This window comes from Ailuropoda melanoleuca, chromosome 6 (assembly GCF_002007445.2).
Source record: "Ailuropoda melanoleuca isolate Jingjing chromosome 6, ASM200744v2, whole genome shotgun sequence".
NCBI classification, from domain to species: domain Eukaryota; kingdom Metazoa; phylum Chordata; class Mammalia; order Carnivora; family Ursidae; genus Ailuropoda; species Ailuropoda melanoleuca.
Genome location: NC_048223.1, coordinates 77220703 through 77246475, shown reverse-complemented (window position 1 = coordinate 77246475; position 25773 = coordinate 77220703). Strand labels below are relative to the sequence as shown.

Below are 25773 nucleotides of genomic sequence, written 5' to 3'. Positions count from 1 at the left end.
GGTCTGCCTCACTGGAGTGGGAGAAACTTAGACTAAAGCCAAGTATCAGTCTTTTCCCCCACCCCGATTCAAAGCTCATCTGCACATGGAGGGAAAGAAGGTGAAGGCCCAGGCAGACTAGAGTAAAAAAGGAGTTTATATATTTATAAATGCCAAATAAATACCAGAGGCCACCCAATGCCCCCTCCCAGACAGGGCTGTCTCCCCCAACCCTAGGCTTCTAGGGTCTGAGACATCTTGGCCCCAAGCTACAGCCCAAGAGCAGCTGCCAGTCTGGGCTACCAGAGAACTGAGTGGGGATGATCTGTCCAGCCAAGATTCACTCCCTCTGTGTGAGGGGCCCCCATAGGCACAGGCCTGTGTCCCTGTATAGGACCCTAGGGGGGCCAGACTCATGGGGAGAAGGTGGTCATCTCGAGTGAGACCCGCTGCCACAGCTCCTTGGTCTGTTTGCTGCGCTTGAGGTTCTGCAGGATGTCGTTGAACTGCATCATGCCCATGGGTGTCAGGCAGAAGGCGCTGCGGGCACTGCGGATCGCATTCACAAAGTCGTCGTAGTCGGCAGGGGTCAGGTGGATCAAGCGGTGGTGGATGTACTGGAAGAGGATGAGCCACTAAGCACAGAACCGGGCCCGTCCTCCCTAGCATGCGGGGTAATCTGTTCCATGCCTGCCCAGGAGGGGCTCCACCCTACTCCATCCTTCCTAGGTTGTCACCTGCATGTATGCCTGCTGGCAGCGCTGCACCAGTTGGTGGAAGGCCGGGGCACGCAGGTGGTTGTGGGCATGAGCAGGGCTCAGCCGCTGCAGCGTCTCCATGACGATCTCCTGCAGCACAAACGGGCTCAGCACCCCCTTGGCTGCCCCCACACAGAACTGGTGCACGTAGTTCACTCCTGGGGGGCAGGGGGAGGGGCATGAGACGGGGGTGGCCACCTCTGCCCTAGGGACCCAACTTTTCTCTCTCAGCTCTGGCCTGGCAGAGAGCCTCCCTCCACCCCAGGAGCTGAGATAACCCACCACCCCCCGCGCACGCACACATACCCGACCAAGGCCTCAACTCTGAGCAAGAGCTAGGAAGGAGGTCTGGGATAGGAAGGTGGGGGAAGCGGGTGGGGGGCGGACAATGGTCCTGGGGAGGGGAGGTGTTACCCAGCTTTGCTGCCAGCCCCAGCAACCATTTGACATCATCAGTGTAGGGGGGGGAGCGGGAGAAGTTGTTGGGGTGATCATTGTGTGCTCGACGACCCAGCATCTCCAGTGCCAGCATTCCTGGGAGAAAAGGGTGGGTACATGGTGGGGGTACATCCTTTTCTTCCTCTACCCCAATCTGGTACACCTGACCCCACAGTAAACAAATTAAGAGCTATGGGGAGGGCGGTGTCACCGAAGAGCCGGTGGCACAACTGCAGGTGGGGGTACAAAAAGGGACCTCCTCTCACCAACACGGTAGGCAGCGTGCAGGTGGTGTAGGCTGTGTGGGTTGACAGGCTGACTGTGTGTCTCCTCCTCGGGTGGTGGAAACCCCCCGCTCACCAGAGGGCTGGGCTGTGTAGTCAGGGCAGGCAACGAGGCACCCTGGATGGCTGGAAACGTGGATGCTGGATGGACGCTGCTCACTGAGGGTGGGATGAAAGCCATATGAGCAACTCACTGACCAAAGAGGGACAGAGGGTTCCTCCCCCATCTCCCCTGCCCAGTGTACCTCCCCTCCATTCACCTGGGCCCTGTCCCCACAACTCACAGGCCACACTGGTGGGCAGTGGGAGCCCTGGCTCTGTGTGGTAGGGATGTACTGTGATGGGTGCCATGGAAGGGACGGGGAAAGACACAGCAGTGGCAGCAAGTGAGGGGGGAGTCACTGAGTAGGGGTACTGAGCCCCCAAGAAGGCAGGATGCACACCCTAAAGACAGAAGAAGAAAAGGAAATTAAGATATAGCTCTCCCCCTTCAGCCCACAACTGGGTGTCCCTACATTTCTTATCCTAGTTGGCCTGGGTGCCCCAGACCTCCACCACCTCACCAGGACAGCCCTATTCTCCCAGAGTACCCCACTCCAACCCCACATGAACTCCCAGTGTTCTTCCACATGTCCAACCCCCCCAGCAGAACACTGGTCTCACCTGTGGGTATGCAGAGCTGGGCACAGGGAAGACGGCAGGCCGGGGCATATGAGGCATTGGGTGGGCAGGGTGAGCTGGGTGGGTGAGGTATTGAGGGCTGCAGGGCAGGTGGGGCTGTAGAGCAGTGTAGGGGTGCAGGCCAGGGGAATGACCATGCCCCAGTCCTGGACCTGGATATAAACTGGACCCCACTGAGATGACTGGCACCACTGTGGCTGCTGCTGTCACTGCTGCTGCCGCCGCCACTGTAACCGGCTCAGTCCCTGGGCCCCCCCTGCCCTCAGACAGCCCCCGCCCAGCCTCCCCAGCTACCCTGATCCCACTGGCACTACAGCTTGTAGCCCCTTCACGGGCTGTGGATGAGCCACCTGCTGTTTGCTCATATAGCCAGAACCACTGGTGAGCAACCTCAAACAACACTTCGGGGTATACACCCCCACCCTTAGCCGCCTCTTCCACTGCCATGCAGGCCTTCTCCAGCATCAGGTTATCCTGGAAGGGAGGGCACAGAGGGTTAAGGAAAAGGGGCTTTACTCAGGCATAGTTCTAAATGACATTCCAACATCTCCGAGTTGGCTGCTTCCCAGGGAGGCATCACAGGTCATGGCCAGTGCTCAGAGTCCGTGTCAGAGCAATGAATGCTTCATACAGACACTGAACAGACACCTGCTGACCAGAAGACCCAGGTTATAGTCCCAGTTCCAAACTAAGCCGCTTCCTCCCATCCAATTCCACTATCTCCCCAAGGCCTGCCCTAACCTAAGTATTTCAGCCTGGTGATCACTTTGATCCCTGAAGTGTAGGCCTCCATTTCCTTATCTATAAAGTAGGAATAATCCTAATCTCAGAATTAGAAGGTAAAACAGTAATGGATGTGAAAGTGCATTAATATGTCAGGTGTCACCATATCAGGACAAACTAGATAATTTGTGAACTTCAGGATATGGGAATTAAGAGCTGGGCCGTTAGTCTTCCCCATGCCCAATGCCCCTGCCCAGATGCCTCAAAGCAGGTCCCCAGATTGCCTGTAGAAATACCTGCTCCTTGCACTGCACCAGGGCCCGCTGGATCTCATTGGGGTTCAATGCATGGGCATGAGGCAGGCAGCTTAGGGCTAGCTCCGCTGCTGCCCTCACCATATTGGAGTCTCGTGCCCGTGATGCCCTGTCAGCCAGGGATGCAACCTCAGGGGGTGTCAAGTGTCCATCCCAGCATTCTACCAGTATAGTCAGAGCTGCACTGCCGATCTCCATTGCCTGACCTTCAGGGAAAGGAGCAAAAATCAGAATGGGCACCATTGGGGAGCAGGAATGGGGTCTTCTATCAGATCAGTAATTCCACAGGGATAAGACTCTTAGCTCTTATCAATTAACCCCCCTCCCATACCCAAGTCAAGACACTTGGGGTTTACCTGTAATCCAGGAAACGTGGGAAGAATAAGTACGTGAGAGCCAGTTGGGAGAAACAAAGTTGTGCAGGCCAAGGGCATAAAGCCCAATCTCGAAGGCGCAAAGGTGTAGGTTGCGGTGAGGACCCTGGTGGCCCCCTGAGGAAGATGGATGTGTGAAAATGGAAGTGCTGCTGTTGCCCCCTGCCTTGATCAGCACCGTCTTCGCCAACTCGAAGTAGAAGTGTGCAGCTGCCTCTGATGGCTGATTGGGTACATGGGGGGCATGACTCTCGGGACGGCGGCCCTTGTACCTGAAGGGGCAATGGGGTAGGGACGGGGATAGGGGTTTCTCTGAAATGGGTATCCAGGTAGGTTGGGAAAGACCAGGTTAAGTAGGGTCACTGGGGGAACAACAGCTAGATTACACTAGGGATGCGGCTCTGAGGGTAGGCCAGATGAGAGGAGAGGGGTATTTCTTCCACTGACCTGCCAACTTCAACTGTCTTCGCCCGGGCCCCTCCACTGGCACTGGCCCGGCGACTTCCACTGGAGGACGAGGAGCCCAGGGAGTCCGAGGAAGAGCTGCTAATGCTGTCACTGTCTTGTCCTCGGCCCCAGGAGGTGGGGGCCCAGCCCCCTCGAAGGGGCCTCCGGCTTAAGGTAGGGGAGCTATCCGATGTGGTTTCAGGGGCACTGCTGTCAATGCTGGCCATGCCTAACCCAAGACAAGTCAGTCTCAGAAGCCAGAAGTTCCAGGGTTCAGACTTCAGGAATATCCTTCCCTCCATGTCATCCCACAGCTGCATACATGCATACCTGTGTGTTTCTTCTTAGGCCGCCCTGGGGAGCCCCAGCCCCGTCCATTGTAGCCTCCACGACTGCCAAGTGCCAGGCGGCTGGGAACCTTCCCTTCTGGCCTTGGGGTTAAAGCTGCCTCAGATGGGAGACCCTCACAGGGAGAATGTGGGGAACTTTCTAGGTAGGGAAAATAGGACATTGGAATGAGCTCAGGAAAGGGGACCCCAACATGGTTCCATACCATTCATCCCCCCTGCCCAGTGCCCCCACCTCACCAGGCACATTCTTCTCTGTGAAGCCCTCAGTGGGGCCTGGCCCAGCCCCTGCCACACTCCCTGGCTGAGCAGGCCCTGCAGAGCCCGAGGTCAGTGGTTGCAGGGCCCCTGGGGCAGATGGGCCCCCATGCTTTGAAGGAGACCTCTGGCTGGCTGTGGCTGGGCGGCTGGATGAGTAGAACGAACTCAGTGTCTGGGGCTTATGCGTCTGGCTCTCTCGGTCCAAGAGTTTGTCTAAGATCTGGAAAACAGAAGCAGTGACAAGATGCCCTTTATCTCCTGACTTCTATTTCTATTACCTTCCTCTCTCTTCGAAACCATTTAATACTACCTCTTCAGGAAGACTTCCCCAGGAGAACACTCCCCCCACCCAAGATAGGGGCTGGCTTACATACCTTTGATATCCTAACACTTAATCACAGGACTGAGTATACTGATATTCAATAAATATTGAAATAAACGTATAACTGACTTTATGTCCTCTGCTTCTCTTCTTCCACCCCCTGCCCAAGCACTCCTATGAGAACCACTGGTCTTACACTTTTTTTTTAGTGTTTTGTTTTTTTTTAAGTTTTGTTTTTTTCTAACTTTAGAGGGAGTGTGCATAAAAGCGCCGCAGGGAGGGGCAGAGGGAGGAGAGAGACTCTCAAGCAGACTCCACACCTATTGCAGAGCCCGACATGGAGTTCACTCTCATGACTGAGATCATGACCTGAGCTGAAATCAAGAGTTGAATGCTCAACTGACTGAGCCACCCGGTCCCCCTGCAATTTGGTCTTAGTCTTTATGAAGTGTCCCTAAGATTCTCCATTCATCTCCTATGAGCAGTATAGCCTTTTCCTCATTGTACTGAAATTCCTAAGAAAGGTGGTAAAATTTGCTCTCTGCCTGTCAAAATCCCAGTACCTCAGTCCCTACCTTTTTGAGCTTGGCTTGGTCATCCTTGTAAGTGATCATTAGTGCCAGTGCCAGGTCACCCTTCTCCCGACGTGTGCCTTCACATAGGAGGGGATGCTCTGCCTCACTCACGGTTGTCTTCATACCTGTAAGAAGAAGGGTCTCATAGGGACTGAGAATGGCCATTAACTCCCACGACAGCAAAGGTGAACAGGCCAGGGCTGCTGAGCCACCAGCATGTGAGATAAGGAGTTCTCCTGGTCCAACCCACATCCCCTGTGGAAGGTCCCAATCTCTTATTACATCCAGCCTTAGCTACAATCTGCTTTTTAAGACCTTCATAACCTGGCCCACTCTTCACAGCATACCCATCATTTCAAGGAAGCTGGACTCCTCACTCTCACGAAGATTTGATTGCCCCTGTGTCTTTATTCATGGTGTTTCGTCCCCCTATCAAAAACTTAACTGATCTTTTAACCTACATTCCATATTCTATACCCTCCCTAAGTCCTTTTCCTAGATTTTTGTTTTGCTGCCCTTATAACACCCAATTGCCATAGCACCCATTTTGTTCCTGAATTCTTCACTGTCTCATAGGCACTACTTGGCTCATACATGTCGTTCTGGCTGTCCCACTACCCTAGAACCCCTTCAAAACAGGGCCATGTCTCACGCCCTTCATGGCCTGGGCCAGGCTTAGCTCACAGATATGCTCAAGATACTCTAGACTCACCTAAGGCAGCAACTGCTGCTTCAAATCCCAGCTCCTCATCCCCAGGCATCTCGTTGTTCCAGTTACGACTTGGAGGCCGGGAACCCGTGGGAGAAACCACTAGATCAAAGTTGGAGTAAGTCAGCCAGTCAGAAGCATCATGGGAAAGAATGAAATGTAGGGAACCCAAGACGCTTATCATTCCAGACCTCTCATGAAGCTGCCCGATGGGTTCTAAAGGCAATTCAGAGCCTTGGGGCTCTTGGTTTCTCCTTAAAGAAAACTACTCCTACCCAAGATTTCTAACTTGCTGTAGAGTCATGCACCATACCTGGAGCACAGAGAACGTCAAAGATGAAACTGGCCAGCATGAGAGGCAAAACAGGCCGATAGTCACAGAGCGTCCCCTCCCGAAGTTCCTCTGCCCGGCACCGCATGGTACTCATCTCACTCGGACCCAGAGGAATCTTCTTGAGCAGGGCAGCCACCTCAGACTCCTGGTATGCCAGCTTCACCTAACAGTAAGGAAGGAGCTCAGACCTCTCAGCCTTCAGTGGAGATCAAGCTGCAAGGCTCTGAGGAGATGGCAGTACAAGGCTCAGATAGAAAGAACCTCTGACCTCCAAGGCCTTGGTAGAAGCTGGGGGCCGCTGAAGCTCCAAGGCAAACATGCCAACTCGGAAGGCCAGGTTGTGGTGCTCCGGACGCTCACTCAGCACTGTCAATAGGAAGGCTGCCTTGGTAAGGGTGTTGGTAGCCACCCAGGTCTGACGGCTCGTGGATACCTTGTTCTTCTTGCCCTACAGAGGGAAGTACAGGGAGGCAGGCAGATGAATCTGACTCATGTTGGTGGCATGAGGAGGAGGCTCTCACTTGGGGTGGGGCATAGAAGAGGGTTAGGGCTAAGTGGGGAAGGAGGTAGGTGGGGGTCTCTCACCTTGGCAGGGGGCGGCTCTACCTTGAGGTCGGGTGGGTTGGCTAGCAGGTCCTGGGCAAGCTCCACGGTGAGGCGGGAGGCCTCACTGCTGTAGCCGTGCGCATGCAGGGCCTCAGCACAGGCAAACAGTACCTGCAGAGGACACGGGCAGCACAGAGGTTGAAGCCCTAACTTCCGGGGGCAGGAAGCCATACTCGTTCACATAGCAAACATCCCATGAGTCCTTGCAACATGCTAGGCCCTATACTGGTCCTGGGTAGACTCAGTCTGAGAACTCACAGTCTGATCAGAGAAACAAACATACAAACCAGCGTGAAGCCAGCTCCCACCTGGGAAAGGTCAAGAGGGGAACAGGTGGGTAAGATACCTCACTGGGGCCTGGGGCAGAGGAGCAATCTCAGGGAAACTTCCTCAAGGAAGTGATCTCTAAGATATCTGAGACCTGAAGAAGGAACAGGAGCTAACCGGGTAAGGTGAGGGAAGAACATTCTAGGCAGAAAGGCCAATCTGTGCAAATGTAAGGATGCAAGAGAAAACATGGCAAGCTAGAGGAATGGTTCGGCTGACCAGTATAAAGGACAGAATAGCTAGATGAGACTGGAGAAGCATGCAAAGTTCAGACCAAGTGAAGCCTCACAGGTCATGCCAAGGACCTTCATTTTTAAACTCAGGGCAATGAAAAATACTGAAGACTTTGAAGTATCAGAGTGACACCCTCAGACAGTTCAGGAAAATCAATATGGAAGCCGTGAAGAGAAGAGAACGGACTGCAGGCAGGGAGGCCAGTTAGGAGCCCACTACTGGATTCTCACAGCCATGCCACAGTCCTGACACCCCCCAGTTAGAGCCAGCTGGCCCTGCTCCCAGCTGTGGCTAAGGAGCACCCCTTCTCCTCACCTCCATGCGGCTCTCCTGTTCCAGCGGCTTCAGCCCGGCAAACAGGTCGTGCTCCTCCCCAGCCCCGCCCTCGGCCTTCTCTTCCTCGCCCCCAGCCCCATCCTGGGCATTCAGATAATATGCCTGGTAGTCATCATCCTCCTCTCCAACCGCGGTGGCTGCCTCTTTGGTTTTGGGGAGCCCATTGCCACTCTCATCTGTGGAAGGGAGGTCATCCCGGGTACAGACCTCCCCAGGCAATAGGCCACGGGGGCCAGCAGAGGCTGTGGGAGGCTCAGGCCCTTCCGAGAAGTACACACCACCATCTTCTTCATAAGTATCTGGGGGTTCAGGAAGGAAGGTGGAAGGACCTCGGGAGCCACCAGGAGGAGGGCAGGGTGGCGGGCTCTCAGGGAATCCACCGAAGGTGCAGGCCTCTGCACCCAGGGCCAGGCTGCTGTCATCCAGGCTCATCTCGGCCAGATCTGGCTCCAGGGAGCTGTCTTCACTGCTCAGCCGTCGCTTGCTCCCACCGCCTGCTAAGCCCTTGCCCCCACTGCCAGCCCCACCCAGTGCCTTGGCTTTGCCCCCACCTGGACCCATCTTATGCAGAGCCTTATCTCCCCCTTCAGCAGAGAGGCGGCGGGGCCCCCGCTGTGACGAGGGGACCCCCTCACCCAATCCCTTGCGCTTGGCCCCAGGCTCCTTGGGCCGCACGGCTGGCTCAGAAGGAAGCGGTCGGGGCCGCTCCCGGGATTCCTCCAGGCCCCCAGATCGAGAGGCACCTGGCCGAGGGGGCAGGGCTCGGGCCCAGCACAGCGCCAACTTCCGGTCAGTGCCACTGTAGGTGACACCGGGAAGCGGGTAGGCCTCTTCCCAGTTGAAGTAGCAGGCCTCCACTGCTGGCCGGAAGCCAGGGAAGAGCCGTTCCAGGGTCTTTTTGTGCTGTCCCCGCTTCACATTCTCAATCACCTTAAGCTGCCACTGGCGTAGCTGTGCACACAGTTCCCGGCGGCTGTGGGGACAAAGTTGGGGAGGCTGCAGGGGGGCTACACTCTGCCCCGAGAAGGGATGGAAGGAGCGCAGGCATAAACCCCAGAAGGGAGGCACAGGGAAGGACCCAGGGAAGCACCTCTTGAACCAGCCCATACACATCACTCCAATAACTCAGGTATTTGGGAAAGTGGGAGCTATTTAGGGGAGGGAAGAAGAAAGCCTCTCAGAAAAAGGACCCCCAACTCACTCGTGCCCCTAATGCTCGGCACCTGCCACTTCCTTCTGACTAGAAGAACAGTACGTTTCTGTGTGGACAGGAGCAGAGAGCCTGGTCCGTCCCGGGCTGTCCCAGTGTCTGCACTGTGGTGAGCCCAGGGAGAGACTCACCGCTGGGGGCTGAGCGCAGGGTCCAAAACAGCGAGCCTCCACAGTGTGACCATCTCATCACACATGCTGGCACAGGCGTGGGCTGCCACCTCTGACTGCCCGTTGCTACGGCCCGTGTGCCCACTGGCACTGCTGTGTGAGGCTGAGGTGCGCACGCTGTACCACCAACCTGTTATCTGGCAACAAAGAGAAAGACAGAGCGGCGTCCTCAGCGTCCCTGTCAGCAAAAGGGAAATGAGGTTAAGGGAGGGAGAAAATGAACCACAGTGGGGCTAGCCAGCTCTGGAGGGCTACCTGTTCATAGGTGAGGCACTGGTCAGTGAGGATTTCCAACAAGGGGGCAGCATTGCTGTCCCTCCGTTTGAACATCTCCCGCACAATGCTAAGCAGGTTCCAGACACCCTCTGGCTCGCGGCCCCTCAGAGGGCGCAGCAGACATGCCCATTCAGCAGCGGCTGGTGGCTCCGTGGAAGACAGGTACATGGAGTTCACATCACTGTGAAGGGAGTGCAGTGGCAAATGCTGACCCTGAGATGGGGCTGCCTCAACAAGTGAAAATGCACCAGGGCTTCGACACAAAAAGCGTCCTGACCCAAAATACAGAGTGTAGGGGGGAAAGGACGTCCAGGACAAAAATTCTTGAAGCCTGGGTATTAACAGAACAAAGGATCTGTTATCCTGAGGGATGCTCCCTTCCGCCACAGACACAGGCGTAAAGAGATCCAGCTTACCTGAAGACCACAGGCGAGGGGCCACAGAACTTGTGCAGTGTCTTCTTGATGTTGTCTGTGAGTGTCGATTCATCCAAATACCAGGTACTCTGGTCAGAGGCGGAGGGCCCTGCTGTGGGGTCTGGGGGTGACAGGCAGTCAGTTACTTAGAGACAGGGACCTGGATTCGCTGAAAACAGCAAGCTTCGCGTGAGCAGTGTTCTGCACTACCAGCTTTCCTCCCTCCTACTGCCGTCCTTCTCTCCACACTCACCGGGGGCTCCACACACTGTATTGATGGCTGTCGACTGCGAAGAGAGGAGTTCATCCAGAAGACGCTGGGCTGTGGGGAGGATCTGAGGGGGAAAGGGACAAAGGCATAGGTGACCCAAGGAGGCACTGGTCTAATGTGAAGACTTCTATGCGGTCCCAGAGCCTGGAGTCAGAGGAGGGTGTGCCAACCTCCCTCACCTGCTGAGGGAGCTCACTGATGAGGTACTGAGCAAACTTCTGCAGCTGGTCCCTCTGCAGCCGAGACAGGGACTCTGAGACTGGGGCACGCAGGCAGACTGCAGAAGCCTGAAGGGGACACAGAGAGAAACCGAACAAGCTGAGAAAAGGCTTGCTGACACTGGCGCTGGGGAAAGAAAGGCAGATTAAGGGAGGCGAGGGGGCTCACGTTGTGGCCAGGCATGCAGCGGAGAAGGGGGGGACGGAGCGTAGGATAGGGCCAGGATAAATTGGGAGGGCCTCACGTTGTGGATGCGGAAGAGACAAAGGGCCACGACATGAGTGCACCATTTGGCCCCAGCCCCACAGGTGCAGCTGCAGGAAGTGACCCGGCAACGGTCAAACATCACAGCCACGTTGTAGGCCCCTTTGGGGGGGACCATCTGAGGTGGCACCACTGTAGCACTCAGGTGGAACCCTGGGGGGAAACATGGGTATGGTCAGGGAGAGCCATCAAGACATCATTCTCTGCCCTCAACCCTGACCCTGCAGTTATTCTAACAACCCGCTCTAGCTTCATTCCTAACACGGGGGATGGGAGAAGCAGGGGTGCCACAGGGCCCGAGAGCACCCTTACCTATCTGCAAGGGGTCCTTCACAGCCCTCATGCGGAACAGCTGATCCCCTCGCTGGAACTCATCCGCACTGCCATTGGCTAGGCACGAATACAGCCTGGTAGTGAAGAGGAGGACACAGACACAACTCAGCAAATAACCTTCTAGAGACCCTGTCAGAGACCACAATGCCCTGGGCACTCTCTCCCCAGTGTCACTCCCTCTTGGGGAAAATCCCAGGCACTCTCCTCCCCTTGTCTTCTTCTTACCACAGCCCCAAATACAGTATCTCCTCTGTTCTGTAGGAAGCCCAATACACAGTGTGGAATATCAGGACCCACTCCCCACCATCAGTCCTTTAGCCTCACCGGATATCCTCTTCATTCTCAGGGAAGCTCCAAAAAGCAATTCGGAGCTGTAGCTGCTCAGGCACTGGGGGATAAACTTTCTCCACCACTTCAAATGGGATATGAAATGCCACCTGCTTTGCTGATAGCTCCACCAATGGGATCACCAGTCCATCTTGGAAACAAATGTTTGGGTGAGGGTAAAGAGAAGGGGAAATGAAAAGGGCCATGATTACTTGGCACTAATACCAGTGCCTAACTTCTTGGGCCCCACTTCACTATGAAAGGAAGGGAAGAGCTGGATGAAAAACCAAGGGCCCCTCCTGTTAGGATACATTAACCCTTAAGACTCCCATCGGGGGGAGGGGAGCTAGTCAACAGCAGCCCACAGTCTGCTACCTAAAGTCTAGAACAGAAGATACCAAGAATATCCAAGAAACTCCTGGCCAAACAGGTGTGTTCCAGCATCCTAGCAAGTAACCCCTCTCACATGGCTTGGCATCCAATTTCCCTTATACCTAGCACTTTCGACTCACGTTACAACGTTGTTAATGTCTCACCTCTAACATTGTCTTCTCTAATTGCTTTTTTACTACCCTTTTTTTTTTCTAGATGACTCCAGACCTCTACCTAAGAAGTGAAGATGGGCCAGAGCCCAGAGGAGTTAAGAGAGGGAGCTCCACTACAAGAGAGGCTGCATGTCATTTGGCACACCTGAACCTTGGCTTCCTACAATGGAAGCCTGGGAAGGGGAGTGGGGAGGAAGATGGGTTATCCCAGGGGAACCTAGCGACTGCTCCTGCTATCACCTGGAGTAGGATGGAACTGCCACTCAAGGTTTCCTACACTGTTTTAATCAAAAAGTGGTGAAACACAATAGACTGTATACATATCTCCCCAAATTGCTAGTCGGATTAGAAGGCAGATCAGAAAATCACGGAGCTGAAAGAAACCTTTTTTTAAAAAGTTAATCTCCTTATTTTACAAGTGAGCAACTGAGGAGAGCCCGGGCTGGCAGGGGGCTTGGGGAATGACATGCTTTCCTAGATCTTAACCTATTCAGGAAGATATTGATGTGCTGAGAATTTTCACCAACATAACTTCGGTTACTTCCCTCAAAGTAAAGGAGCTGTAAGCATCAAGGCTACCCACACATGCAAATGTGAAATAAGCAAAGAGACCAGAGAAGACCCACAGTGAAACTACCTATGATCTTTGTGGGAGTGTGGCTGTGTGTACACAGAACATATGCCACCTCTTCAACTGAAATTGAACACTACCACTCCTAACAAGTGACATGTGTACATTTCTCTCTGCCCCAAAGGGGTACTAAGAATCTCGGTACGGCAGTTTGGAAAACAGGACTTTTGGAATGGCCGGAGTAGAATCACAACCCGGACTGCTGAAAAATGTCAGCTTGCACTGAGGCCCAGGACAAAAACTGTGCCATAAGGAAGGCAGGGAAAGGATGTGGTGAGTCTTGAGCCTGTAGGGCTTCACTTATCGTCAGTCTCCCCTCAATCACCTTTAATAAAAGGAAAATTCTTCATAGCACTAATCAGTTAATTCACTGAAAGACCCACAGATGAAAGAAGCTTACAGCAAAAAGCAGGAAGAGTGTTTCATAAGGAGACTCTAGAGACAGTTACCTACACTTTTCCCCGGGGGCCCCAGATGATAGAAATCTAAGGCTCTAATCCAGTGGTCCCAGCCTCAACTCCTGACAGATGTTCAGTATGGCCAAGAACCAAGGCTCTGATAAGAATCTATGTAACTGTGGAATCTCCTCTCACAGGCCAGTTCACCTCCACTTTCCTCTGGATGGAATCCCTTCTTCGTGTAGCCAGGATCAGAGATTGCCATCACCCTTAACAGGAAGCTCCCAATGCACTCTGCAAAGGGGTTGACAACCCTCAAGTCCTCAAGTGGTCCCTTCTTCACAATCCACCTCTTACCCACCTTCTCTTCTATTTTCTGGCTCGCCACGGGCTGAACTCGGTGAGTATTCCCAAGTCAGACGAGTTTTTTCTCCTACCCCATCTCTAAGGCAAATGAACCACAAAGGATCTACTTTCTGTCGCTAATCCTATCCAACCCAGGATTTCCCAGCTCGCTCTCTCTCTCTCTCTCCCACCCACCCCCCCCACACACACACACACACACACACACACACACACACACACACACACACACACACACACACACACACACACACACGCTGGCGCGGAGAAGCCAACCCCAGGAAGACTGGAAAAGCGAGTCCAGAAGTCCGTTTTGAGCTTGGGACAGCTCGCGGTCCGGGACAGCTCCCGAGCAGGGACAGCTGCTCAGCAAGGCCTGAGCAGAGCCAGCCCGCTCCCTTCCCCCTCCGCTCACCCTCACCTCGCATTCTGGTACCGCCACTGCCACCTCCGCCACCGCCGCCAGTGGGGGAATTGGGCCCCGCGGACTGTTTGCGCCATCCCCGCCAGTTCTGGCAGAGGCTCTCGGCCTCGGAGATGAAGGAACAGAGCGAATCCTCCTCAAAGCGGTCCGAATCTTCGAATGAAAAGCGCTCTCCGTCCTCCCATTCCGCGAACATCAGCTCCATGGGGCCTGCACCCCCCGGGGCCGGGTCCCCCCCCGCGGATCCGGGGCCTGGGCCGCCGGCCGGGGGCTGAGGGGAGGCCCGGGGCCTGAGGGGCGAGCCGGGGCTGGGGGTAGCCGGGGCGCTCAGGGCGGCCGTGCCGGACGAGAATCTCAAGCCTGGAAGGGATATGGAACCGGGCCTCGCCCAACTGCGAGGTGCGAACAGGGATCGTGGCCACTATCCGAGACTCAGGGCCCGGACGAAGCGCTCGGCAGCCGGGGCCTCTCGGCGGCTGCGGCGCCGCCTCCCCCATCAGCTGATCTGAACTTCCGGCCGCGCCGGCCACCACCACTTCCGCCCTCACGCGCTTGGGAACCGAAGCTGGTACGGGCAGATGTACAGGACCTGTTTGTTTAATTGCTGCATTTCCTGCCTTTTTTTTCTCGAATCCACCCTCAGATACTGTAAGAGGAAGCCAACCCCCAGAGGTATATGAAATGACTACAGATCCCAGCAATAACTCGGCATCCATAATGTCCCCAAGGAATAAACAGCCGCCATGAATGCCGGGAATCGTAGGCTGTCAAGCGATAACACCGGAACTATTGGGTGGAGTTATTGTTTTAACTCCGGATAGGCCCTGGGGCCGCATCACCTTCTGGGAGTTGTAGTCCAGAAGCCTGCATTCCATCAGACTTGTTACAGGGTCTCATCGGGGAAGCACAGCAATCAAGAATGCACTTGATTTCAGGAAATGGTTGTACTGTTTTGTCAGTTTTGAGTTCAGATGTTTTGGGTCTTTTTTTGTGCATACGGACCCTTTGGCAGCCTGGTGAAGTCTCTATAGACACCCTTCTCAGATTCTTTGTAAATGCACAGAATAAAATATGAAAATTACAAAGGAAACCAATTATGTCGAAATACAATTTTAAAAATAATAAAACAAATTTGTAACATAGTAATACTTATTTATTTACACATTAAGTAAAATCCATCACCAAGTGTAATAACTACCATAATTTTGAAGCTAGTGATGGGTATGATATTGAGGTATCTGTAACCTACTATGTGAAAATATGATTTCACATAGGTATTGCTGATACTGTTGTTTGTTTCCCTCAGTCCTAACTGAAATGCTAAATTTCAATTGTGGCTAAAGATAAAAATTTGTTTCCCATTCATGCCCACTAGACCTCTTACTGGGAATCTATTAACCCTAGGTTAAGGACTCCTAAGTCCAGTCCAAAATGCCTAAGCACCGAGCTTCTTCCTACAGCTAAAAGCCTCAGCTCTCAGAACCAGGCAACTGCCCAGTACTATACCCATGGAGTATAAGGACTATAGGAACAGGTAGCTGTAGGGGTCAGGGAGGCAAGTCCCCGTCTTTATCTGAATAATTATCCCACTGGAGATTTAGAAACCCCACTGACCCCTTTGTCTATTTAATGCTCTAACATATACAGGAAAGGTTAAGTTAGTTACGCCTGAAAGGGCAGAGTATACATAAAATGCTATACAATTGTTTCTAATATCAAGCGGTCACAGAAGTTAATGCCTTCAGCAGCTACGTAGATAACTTAATGAAAGAAGTGAACAGGTGATACACAAAGAAGATAATTGCCAAATAAGTTTGTTTCACCATTTGGGAAAGGCCAATGCCAGGCACCTGGAGAATAGAGACAAATGATAATCAGCTCTACTTGATTATGGCCATGCAGGGATAAGAAATTTGTGTTGCCAGATCCTTTTTTTTTTTTTTTAATGGAAAGCTCCAAGGTGGATTTTTAGTGACATTTTTCCCATTTGTGAAGGTGGTCATCTAATTTAAAAAGAAATTTTTAATTGTGTTGGTTAAATAAAATACAACTGCAGTAACTTTGGTCACCAATTTGTAAACTTCTGATTATTCTGGGAGCATCTTGCAGGGGCTACGCACAAAATAGGCAGTCCCTAAATACTTAGAGATAATGGCAAAAAACAAAACAAAACAAAAAAACCTCTGGGGCACCTGGGTAGCGCAGTTGTTAAGCGTCTGCCTTCGGCTCAGGGCGTGATCCCGGTGTTCCGGGATCGAGTCCCACATCGGGCTCCTCCTATGGGAGCCTGCTTCCTCCTCTCCCACTCCCCTGCTGTGTTCCCTCTCTCCCTGGCTGTCTCTCTGTCACATAAATAACAATAAAATCTTAAAAAAAAAAACAAACCTCTGCACATAGACAGACTTCAACTCTGTTATTGCATCCAAAGGCAAGGGTACTAAATGGTGTAAGGACTTCAAATGCAGAACAAGAATAAATTTGTCCTGCTCCTGGGGCAAATCAGGGAGCAAAGAACTTCCTGTCTCGGGGAAGATACAGCGTTCAAGTATGGAGGGAGAACCTATCTATAACAAAGGCCAAGTTCTCTTCAGAGGATTTTATTTCAAGATAAAGCATAACTTCCACCCTGACAATGATTCCAAAGGGTGAAACAGGTGTCTTGCCTCCTTTCACCTTTCAAATAGAGCACGGCAATGCAAACGTCTCTAAAACACCTCTGCATAGTTCTCAGTAGCTACAGTCCAGTCATAGAAAATGCTTCTCCATTTTCAACTGACATGAGATTTGTTAGGAAATCTCTGTAACAACTTATTCAGTTTCTTGGGGGGTAAATTCCCAGATTCTCCCATGTCCTGTATTGATCTCATCTTTCGGGCTTCCTGAAAAGACAGAATAAAAACAAAAATGACAGCTCTACAGTTTATCCTGACTTAGGCCAATAGTTCTCACAATGCCGCAAAGCACATTAATATATTAACCAGCCTGGAAATATGTGTGTCATCTACTCAATCTCCTTTCAAAAGTGACTTGGAACTTAGAGATGACTGTATGACCCAAAGCTACCATGCCAGCTAGCAATTAATCTTAGGCTAAAATCCAGACAACCTACCCTTCACTATCTTTAGCTCTCAGACAATAATGTCTATTTGAGCAGCACTTTAAATTTTACAAAGTGGTTTTCCCATTCATTCCTTCATTTAACATTCACAACATTCTGTAAGGTGGGTATTAATATTAACCTTTTACATCTGTTATAGCTAAAGCTTACAGAAGTGAAACAAATCACTCAAGATCACAATGCCTTCAAAACATAAGTTCTTCCACTTTAGCATGAGTGAAATCGCTTCCACAACTTTCCTCGCCTTTTTAGAATGAGAATAACTTTCTAACACCTAACAAGAGACAAGCAGAGCAATTACTTGTATCCCTGCCCCATTCGCCTCCCAAAAGGGCACCCTATGAGCCTTCTGTCACCTCAGCCCTCGAAGCACAATCGAAGAAATCCTGGATCTCTTTTCTGCACGCTTCGTCGCGGAATTCATTCTGCTTCCAACACGCCATCATCACCGACATCTCTGTGATACAAGTCGCCTCTGGAGGAGCAAAACGAGAGCACCCTCAGTCACAAGGAAACCCCTACCTTCTGGCCCTCCCACCCAGTCGCCCCGTGCCATCCCTCCGGCCTCCGCTCTAGAGCCTCCCTGGCTCCGACTGCTCACCGCCCCTCTCCCGGCGTCGTTCCCCAACACGGTTAGCTAGGATGAGGGGCTTGTTGGGCTTCAGTATAGGCTTCCGCGGATTTCCCAGCCGCGGTAGGCGACCCCGCAGGCTGGGAGTCGCCATTGCGCACCGAGCTCCCGGCAGGCTCTGCGTCTCCGTGCGTGACCCTGCGTGACCCCTACGAGCTCGACGAGTTTCTAGGCGCGCCACCTGCGGGAAGCTGGGAGGCCTGGTCTCTTTGCTCAGTAGACTTGATGCGGATCCTCCACCGGTCGTTCAAGACTTGTGTGCAGGTTAGGAGGAGAGTCTTTGGGGCTCGTGCGCTGACCTAGACCGCTCTTTTGTGGGCTCCCGACCCTTAAGTTTTCGGGCGGTGCTAGGCCAGGAACATCCAGGAAAGAACACGATAAATAGGACACTCGTTTATGGCGGTAGCTGGCTGAATTAGAGGGTGATTGACATGGGCAAGGGCAGAGGATGGGAGCGAATCAAAATATGAGACTTGAAGATGTTAGGTTTGGACAGATTCTTATTGTTTTGACAAGTCTTCAAGAACTGTTGGATTTTACTACCTCTAAAACCACCCCAAAACCGTAAGGAAAAATTAGGCTTATTTGAACAGTTGCTACTACTGGGGCATCTGGGGGGCTCAGTCAGTTAAGCGTCCCACTCTTGATCTCAGCTCAGGTCTTGAACTGCCGGTTGTGAGTTCAAGCCCCGCATTGGGCTCCACGATGGGTATGGAGCCTACTTAAAAATTTGGGGTGCCTGGGTGGCTTAGTCATTAAGCGTCTGCCTTCAGCTCAGGGCGTGATCCCGGCGTTGTGGGATCGAGCCTCACGTCAGGCTCCTCCGCTATGAGCCTGCTTCTTCTCCCACTCCCCCTGTTTGTGTTCCCTTTCTCGCTGGCTGTCTCTCTGTCAAATAAATAAAATCTTTTAAAAAAATAAATAAAGTTGCTACTACTTATATATCCTACTATATATCCTTTGCTTTTCTTTGTAATGATCTATTGGGTAGGGTGAGGTTTAAATACTTTGGTATTTATCATCTAATTTAATCCTCTCTCCAATCCTGTGAAGATACTTGGTGGTATCATTCCTATAAATAGACTTGACCCTTCAGTTGTGATGCCTAGCTTCATCAGACTTGGTTCTAAGTGACTTTTAGCTGTTTTACAAAACTCAAAGATGTGCCAAGAATTCTCAGGGCATTTAGAAATGAGCTTCAAGAAATGTTTCTGGTAATGAAAGCATAACTTGAACAGCTTTTAGTTCATAAGGACTATTTTGGAGGAGCAATATTTGGTTGTGTAAAATGTACTGTGCTAAAGTTAAAATCATTTATCAAAGATGTTTAATCTTCCCATTGATCTCTGCATGACTGGTTCTTTTTCTTCTGTTGCGTCTCAGTTCCTGTCAGAGAGGCCTTCCCTGATGCCCCCATCCCCCCACATCAAGCTGTTATATTTTTTTCATAGCATATATCACAGTCTGAATCGTTCATTTGTTGTTTGTTTACAGCCTTGCTTACCAGCAACACCCATTTGAAATGTAAGCACCATGAGAGAGGACCCTGTCTTACTGAATCCCCAGTACCTAGAATAGTAATCATAAATACTTGTTAAATGAACAAATGTTTTGACATATTTTTCCAAGTCTCCAAGTGTATCATACTCAGCCCAGAAATATAACCAAGCAGAAGACACTTTTAAAAAGAAGTCATTTATTATACAAAATGAAACCTGAGAAAATAGAAAATTGCAACACATGGAGTAATAAAGGCATCAGTCCCACGCTCTTTCGCCACTGCAGCAGCACAAATAAAACTGATTCCTAATCAGACACTTCTACCAACAATAATCTTGAGCCTGTTGCTGTTTACAGAGCAAGTGGGACTCAAACCAGAGAAAATTCATTGTTTGCTTTCTCTTCCTATTGGTTCTGCTTTCTCTTGTGGAAATGTAGCAAGTGGTTTACCATGCTCTTTTATGAATACTTTCATGGTGATAGGATTACAGGAGAAAGTGTGGGAAGCGCTATCCACAAAGCAGGCATGAGTCTCCAGCCACAATCATTCATAAACAACCCGCCCACTTTGTGCATAAAAGTGCTAAAGGAATGCCAGTGTGAACTGGTGTAATTAGGAGAGGTAAGGATGATTATACACTTTGCACTTACCCTTTTTATTGCACATAATGAAACTTGATTCCTAATCTTAGTTTGCACTTGGGTAATATGTATTTTGCACTATAAATCACCACCTGCATTTAAACAGATTGCAAGTTCAGAAATCAGAGTCCTGAATTTGACTTCTTTTGTAGCTTGCTACTATTCTAATATAAGTATGTTTGAAGATCCATCTTCCCCTCTTGTTCTTTTCTGCACAAACCCAAACAGGTTAAGCAAACTTTCCACTGCTGTTGGGAAGGGTATTTTTTTTCCTAAAAAGTAAAATGGAAAAAGAACTACCCTGGAAGTGAAATCCAGCCCAAATTACAGCTTTCCTTAGCCACATCCTTAGATGTCACAATATTAAGGGTGGGACCCTACTTGTTGAAGCATCTAACATACAAACATACACATACACACATCTGGATTGTAAATTAGTGTGGGTATGTGTATGTAAAAGTACATACGTTAATTTACAAACAGATAAACTGATAGGCTATGGAACTTCTCTAGTGATAATTCATTAATACTACATTACAACCAGAGTAGCGCTGAAGTCCAAAGTATTCTTTCTTATTCCACTGGCCCTGAAAAAGCTAATGGTCTCTCTGCCCATTAAGCTTTATTGTCAAACCACAGCAATAAAAGGGTTTGGCTATACCCCAAAATCTGCCTAACAGCTTTTTATTTATCCAGCCACTTGTGCCAGTCTCTTGTCTCACCTCCCCTTGAGGTTAGGACCTTAGGTGGGCTCCATCAATATGTAGTCTCAGTAAGTACTATAAAGTTGTAAAGATGGTTAGTGGTAATAGAATGAATGAAGTTGGAATATTCATCCCACGTAAAATGAAAAATGCTACATAATATGAGGTAATTACTACAACTATATTGCTGGGCTGTTTTTTCCAAAATAATTTTCATGACTCTGGGGAAAATGAGACTTTTGTAGCATATAAAAATAATAAAATAGAGGGAAGAGTTCATTAGGTAGACAGAAAAGACCAAAGACCTATAAAAATGTGCAATTTGATTCGCATTGGTCTATTTTAACATCTCAAAATCATTTATCATTTATATATGTATATATATATGAATTACATATATATACACTCATCATTTCCAGCCATAGTCTCTATCTCTAACCTAAAGTAGAGCAGAACAATTCATTAAATTGACATGGCATATATTAGCCATTGAATCTTTCTGTTCAAGAGATGAGAAGGAATTGCAGATATGCTCTTAAAAAAAAAACCAGTGGTAAACAAAGCTGTCAAATCTATAGCCAGTTTAATGCAGGGGATGAATGTGGGGGTGGTGGCAAGGCTAATGCATCTTCATCAGATATTTGTGGAAAACCAGGGAAGAAAAATGCATTTAAAGTAAAAAGTTTGACATCAAAGGCAAGTAAATGATATAAAAAATACAACTCCAAGAACCAGAATACAACCCACCAGGAGTTCTGCTTCACCACCAAGATAACAGTTTATAAAGCAGGAGATGAGGAAAAGAGATTAGGAAAGGTATTGAATAATGAAGAGTTTAAGGAATAGTGTCAAAGTTTTAAGACCCTAAACCTAACCCATCTTACCTCATTCCTAGACAAGTACCAAGGTGTTCCAATCATAGTTGAGAGGATGAAATGGCTAGAGAAAGATGCAGTTCTTTTAAAATTGTTTGATCAGCACTTTGAAACAAGTGGGTGTTTCAGGCTTTTGCTTCCCACTAATCCAAGAACTGGAGGCCTCCATCTCTCCTTGAGGACAGGCCCGATTACCATAAGGTGAGACACTGGATACACATCATTAGGATAAAATATCAGTGGACATAACTGGAATTCCTTGAACTCATGATAAGACAGTGTTCATTAAGGTTATGCAGCAGATGCCCCTCATGTCCCATTGTAGAATAAGGACCTCCATCTCCTTAATTCTACCAAGTTAAAGGCTCTTGAAAGGGTAATTAGAGATTTTGGTTCCTTTTCATGAAGATCTCATGTAGGTAATCCCAAAATTTCATCTGCTTTGTCTCATTGTTGTGGATCATGGCAGTGAGAGCTTCCCCCTGGTCCAGACCTTGCCAATAATCTTGCAGCCACATCTCCTTCCAGCTGAAACATCAAAGTGGGAGTTGGATTATGGAACCTCTGCACAGCTATGAGTCCTGCCTTCTCTGAATGGGGTCAAAGAAATCTTAAGCAGAAACGGTAGTCTCTGGCTGGGATAGGGCTCTGCTTTGAAGGGAAGGAAATGTGAAGTAAATCTAGTAGTAGTACAGGTGACAGTAAGCTGCAAACATGTATCTATCACACAGCCCACCCCCAATGAGTTAAACTTCCTGACTTGCCCGCTCTGGGTTCCCAAATGTCAAGGAGTTCAGAGGAAGGCAGGGCAAGGGCCAGACTATGGAACCAGAAGTCTCTGTAAGAAAAGTCAGGGAGCCTCTTTAGACGTTTACCTTATAAGCTGCACCTTTATTTCATAATCAAAATGAAAGTGCAGTGCTGTCCAATGTCTAGATAAAACATTTTCTTTTTTTAATGTTTTACACTTTCCTTCTAGTAAATAATAATATTATTTTCAGCATAAACTAGATACACAATTAGATATGAGATGGAGGACTCTATTCCCAGAACTGAACTCTGCCAGCAGTGTCTATAAACAGCCCTCTGCTGCCATCCACTGTGCAAGTAGGTCTCTGCAGGCCATTCTAGCACCTGTGCTTTCTTAAGCTTAATAATCTTCTATTCACCTCTCCCCAAACAGATGTGGTTTGCTGCAAGTGGCTTCAACATTTCCCCCCTCCACCTCCCATGCTGACCTTGTTTCCCAATGCACCAACTTCTGCCACTTACTGCAGCAGCTTCCTCACTTCTCTTCCAATTCACACTGCCCACCATTGTTCATTATTATCTATTGAAAGCAGTCCTTCTATTTTGTTTAGGGCGAACATATAATTTATCATCCAAACCAGGGTACTTTTTTTTTTAAGATTTTATTTATTTATTCGACAGAGATAGAGACAGCCAGCGAGAGAGGAACACAAGCAGGGGGAGTGAGAGAGGAAGAAGCAGGCTCATAGCGGAAGAGCCTGATGTGGGGCTCGATCCCATAACGCTGGGATCACACCCTGAGCCGAAGGCAGACACTTAACCGCTGTGCCACCCAGGCGCCCCCAAACCAGGGTACTTTTAAGAGTGAAAGGAGGGGCTATTAATAATTATGCCAGGTTAACAGATGTAAACCCTACTGCAGATGTACCTACTGCACTGAGGTAGTTAGGCAGTAAAGGATCATTCACTCCCCACTCTCTCAAAATACCCATCCCCATCCCCACCCCCACCCTTTAGAAAATGCTAAAAAAACAGCTGAGTTGATTTTCAGGAGGATCCAACTCCTGAGCCTGGTATTGAGGCTATGTATAGCCTGGCTTCAGTTTATCCACCCAACTTTGTCTCTCTCTCATCACTTCCTCTGAACAGACCCCCTCTTCTCTGGATGGAGCCTTTTTTGAATCACTATTGCAAACACTGCTCTCATAAGCTGATCTTCATGTTGTTGCCCTGAATTATATTTTGCATCTTTTACTGAGCTTTTTCAGTTTGTCTTATCTCCCCAACTGGACTCTTGACACCTTGAAGATAGAATAAGCCCATGTCATAATTTCCTTATACAACAATACCCTCAGCACCTAGTACTAGTTCACTGCCCACAGCAAGCAAGTTCAATCATTCGATTTGATGGCCACAGGGACCCCGGTTACCCTTACCTGTCATTGTCGGGAATCTCTTCCACACTGCCAAAACCAGGTGTGGGCACTGGGCAGTCCATGTGTGAGGGCTGGGCAATGTGAGGTTCAGGACCAGGGATGTCCCCAGGAGAGGCTGCGTGGGCCTTCTCGGCCTCCAGCCGCGCCAGTTCGTGGTCACAGACGAAACACTCGAAGCCATTGAGGTAGTTAGGCAGTAAAGGATCATTCACTCCCCACTCCCGATGCTTCAGACTATCCAGAAGGAACTGGTTGGTGATGCCCCCCGGTTGCTTATATGCCAGGTATTTCATGTATTCCTCATCATTCTTGTCCAGAAAGTCAATAAATTCTGCCAACTTCTGAGGTGACTCAAAGTCATCAATGAGGATGACGGAGTGATTGTTGGGCATCCAGTCCCTCACAGAGGGAGAGCCGCGATACACAGGCACAGCCCCGAGATGCATGGGGCGCCACAGTTTTTCTGTCATGTAGTCATCACAGATGGCATTTTCGAGGGCCAAGTGGAACTTATAGCGAGACAAGAAGGCCAGGAGCTCTGGATCCTCGGTGGTAGCTGTGGCTGTGTCCTGTAAACGCGGAGTGGGCAGCTCCCGATTTTGCAGGCATTTCCCATAGGAGTCCACCTGAGCGGGGTAGAGTACGGCGGTCAAGCGGGTGCTGCACGTCGGCCGGGACACCAGGGGTCCTGGCCTCAGCCGCACGCGCCCCCTCGCCCCCCAGCCCCGCCCCGGCCCCACCCACCGGGATGTAGCGCATCAGCTCGCGCACGTAGCGGTCCCGGTCCGCAGGCACGTCGCAGTGGGACTGCAGATAGAGCAGCGGCGCGTAGCCGCGGCGGCGCCACTCCGCGCGCTCCTGTAGCGGAGGCGCCGCGCGACGCAGGTAGGCGATCCCGGGCAGCCACTGCAGCGGCAGCGGGTAGTCCGAATGGCGGCTGAAGGTGGCAGTGAGATTGAAGAGGCGGATGCCCGGACCGTGGCTCAGCACGAAGTTGTTGAGGGGCGACTCCTCGTGCAGGAGCGCCCAGCTCTGATGTGCCAAGCGCGGCAGCGGCGCCTCAGACGCGCGAAAGTCAGTACCGTAGAAGAGCAACGCGCGTGTCCGCGAGTGCCCCCGCACCCGTCGGTCCCGGGACGCCACGCACGCACCGCGCGCGCACTCGATGCGCTCCGAGTCGCCCGGGAAGTGGGGAAATAGCCCTGGGCTCCACCACAGCAGCACCGGCAAGTCCACCGCCACCTCCCTCCCTGGCCGCGGGGTCCCCGGACTGCGCGCCACCCCCACTGCGCCCAGCGCTGAGGGCGGTCGGAAAACCGCACCATCCCACGGCTCCGTCCACCCCGCCTCCCCGCCGGTCTCTGCCTCAGCCACGGGCCCAGAGCCGTTGACCGCACAAACACTAAGCACTCCAAGGACGGCGAGCACAGCCCTGCTACGGCCCGCCGCCATGTCCACCGGCAGCTGCCCTCCACCACCCGCAACTCCTCCCGGCAGCACCAGACCCCGCCCTGTGGTGAGTCGCGACCGGACGAGGTTCTACGCCCGCTGTGCGTGTGACGCATGCGCAGTTCGGCTCAGCCAGCCACTTCCTGGGAAGTGCTAGGCCCAGCAGGAATGAATGGAGGGGACAATGGTAAATCACAAGTAAAAATGAGGCTAATTGTTACATCTTAATTTATTTTATTTCTTTACAAATTAAAGATGCATTGAAAAATAAACCAATGAAGAGAAATGAGAGGTCCAGAGCAGGGGCATCCCAGGCTGGGAGCAGACAAGCCCGGCCACCATCAAGCCTAGCCCTTGTCTTGCCCCAGCCAGTTTAGGTTGGAAGATAACTGTCAGCCACTCTGTCAACACCAAAGCTTGAGTGGTGTCCTGGCAGGAGAGAACAGAGCTCCAGCCGCCTCTGCCTCTCTCCCCAACAACTCCCAGCTTGGAGAAGTAGTGTTTCCAGTGGGAGCTGAGTGGGACAGGGGCTGGCTCTGTGAGGTATTGCAAGTTGATGACCAGGCTCCCTACAGAACCATCCAGTGTTGGAGCCTCTCCAGCTGGAAAAGAGGCTGGTACCTCTCCCAGGTCTTAATATTCTTTGCAACTCATTTCCCAGGCTCATTCATCTCTGACAATGTGCCTCTATCCACTGACTGATCACCGATCATTGCAGGAGAGAGAGAGAAGCTAATCAACACTCTCCCTAACTTTGACTTGGTTGCTGACT

At 50.8% G+C, this 25773-nt stretch overlaps 3 protein-coding genes across 8 annotated transcripts; all 3 read right to left on the bottom strand.

Moving 5' to 3' along the window:
* Window positions 1-118: 118 nt before the first annotated feature.
* Window positions 119-14522, bottom strand: ZSWIM8 (zinc finger SWIM-type containing 8). 6 transcript variants are annotated; one of them, XM_034662697.1, is made up of 26 exons: window positions 13894-14522; window positions 11533-11686; window positions 11188-11282; window positions 10856-11028; window positions 10572-10679; window positions 10375-10456; window positions 10122-10242; window positions 9685-9886; window positions 9391-9566; window positions 8029-9022; window positions 7132-7263; window positions 6815-6994; window positions 6526-6709; window positions 6216-6314; window positions 5504-5628; window positions 4586-4826; window positions 4329-4487; window positions 3999-4227; window positions 3534-3823; window positions 3160-3383; window positions 2123-2614; window positions 1720-1903; window positions 1442-1618; window positions 1152-1271; window positions 717-827; window positions 119-596 (listed from the first exon to the last, which is right to left on the bottom strand). In XM_034662697.1, exons 1-26 carry the CDS (start codon window positions 14099-14101, stop codon window positions 136-138), a joined length of 5721 nt encoding a protein of 1906 aa, XP_034518588.1. In that variant the 5' UTR covers window positions 14102-14522; the 3' UTR covers window positions 119-135. The 6 variants fall into 6 exon arrangements, with proteins under 6 accessions (XP_034518588.1, XP_011224724.2, XP_011224726.2 ...); XM_011226422.3 differs by having other exon boundaries at window positions 1744-1903; window positions 13894-14520; XM_002920395.4 differs by having other exon boundaries at window positions 248-596; window positions 717-895; window positions 13894-14517.
* A 1955-nt stretch (window positions 14523-16477) lies between these two features.
* Window positions 16478-17777, bottom strand: CHCHD1 (coiled-coil-helix-coiled-coil-helix domain containing 1). The gene is made up of 3 exons (XM_002920396.4): window positions 17616-17777; window positions 17371-17489; window positions 16478-16775 (listed from the first exon to the last, which is right to left on the bottom strand). Exons 1-3 carry the CDS (start codon window positions 17737-17739, stop codon window positions 16665-16667), a joined length of 354 nt encoding a protein of 117 aa, XP_002920442.2. The 5' UTR covers window positions 17740-17777; the 3' UTR covers window positions 16478-16664.
* A 1549-nt stretch (window positions 17778-19326) lies between these two features.
* On the bottom strand, window positions 19327-25157 carry FUT11 (fucosyltransferase 11). The gene is made up of 3 exons (XM_002920397.4): window positions 24297-25157; window positions 23553-24178; window positions 19327-21894 (listed from the first exon to the last, which is right to left on the bottom strand). The coding sequence occupies exons 1-3, from the start codon at window positions 25002-25004 to the stop codon at window positions 21747-21749; spliced, it is 1482 nt and encodes a 493-aa protein (XP_002920443.1). The 5' UTR covers window positions 25005-25157; the 3' UTR covers window positions 19327-21746.
* Window positions 25158-25773: the final 616 nt, after the last annotated feature.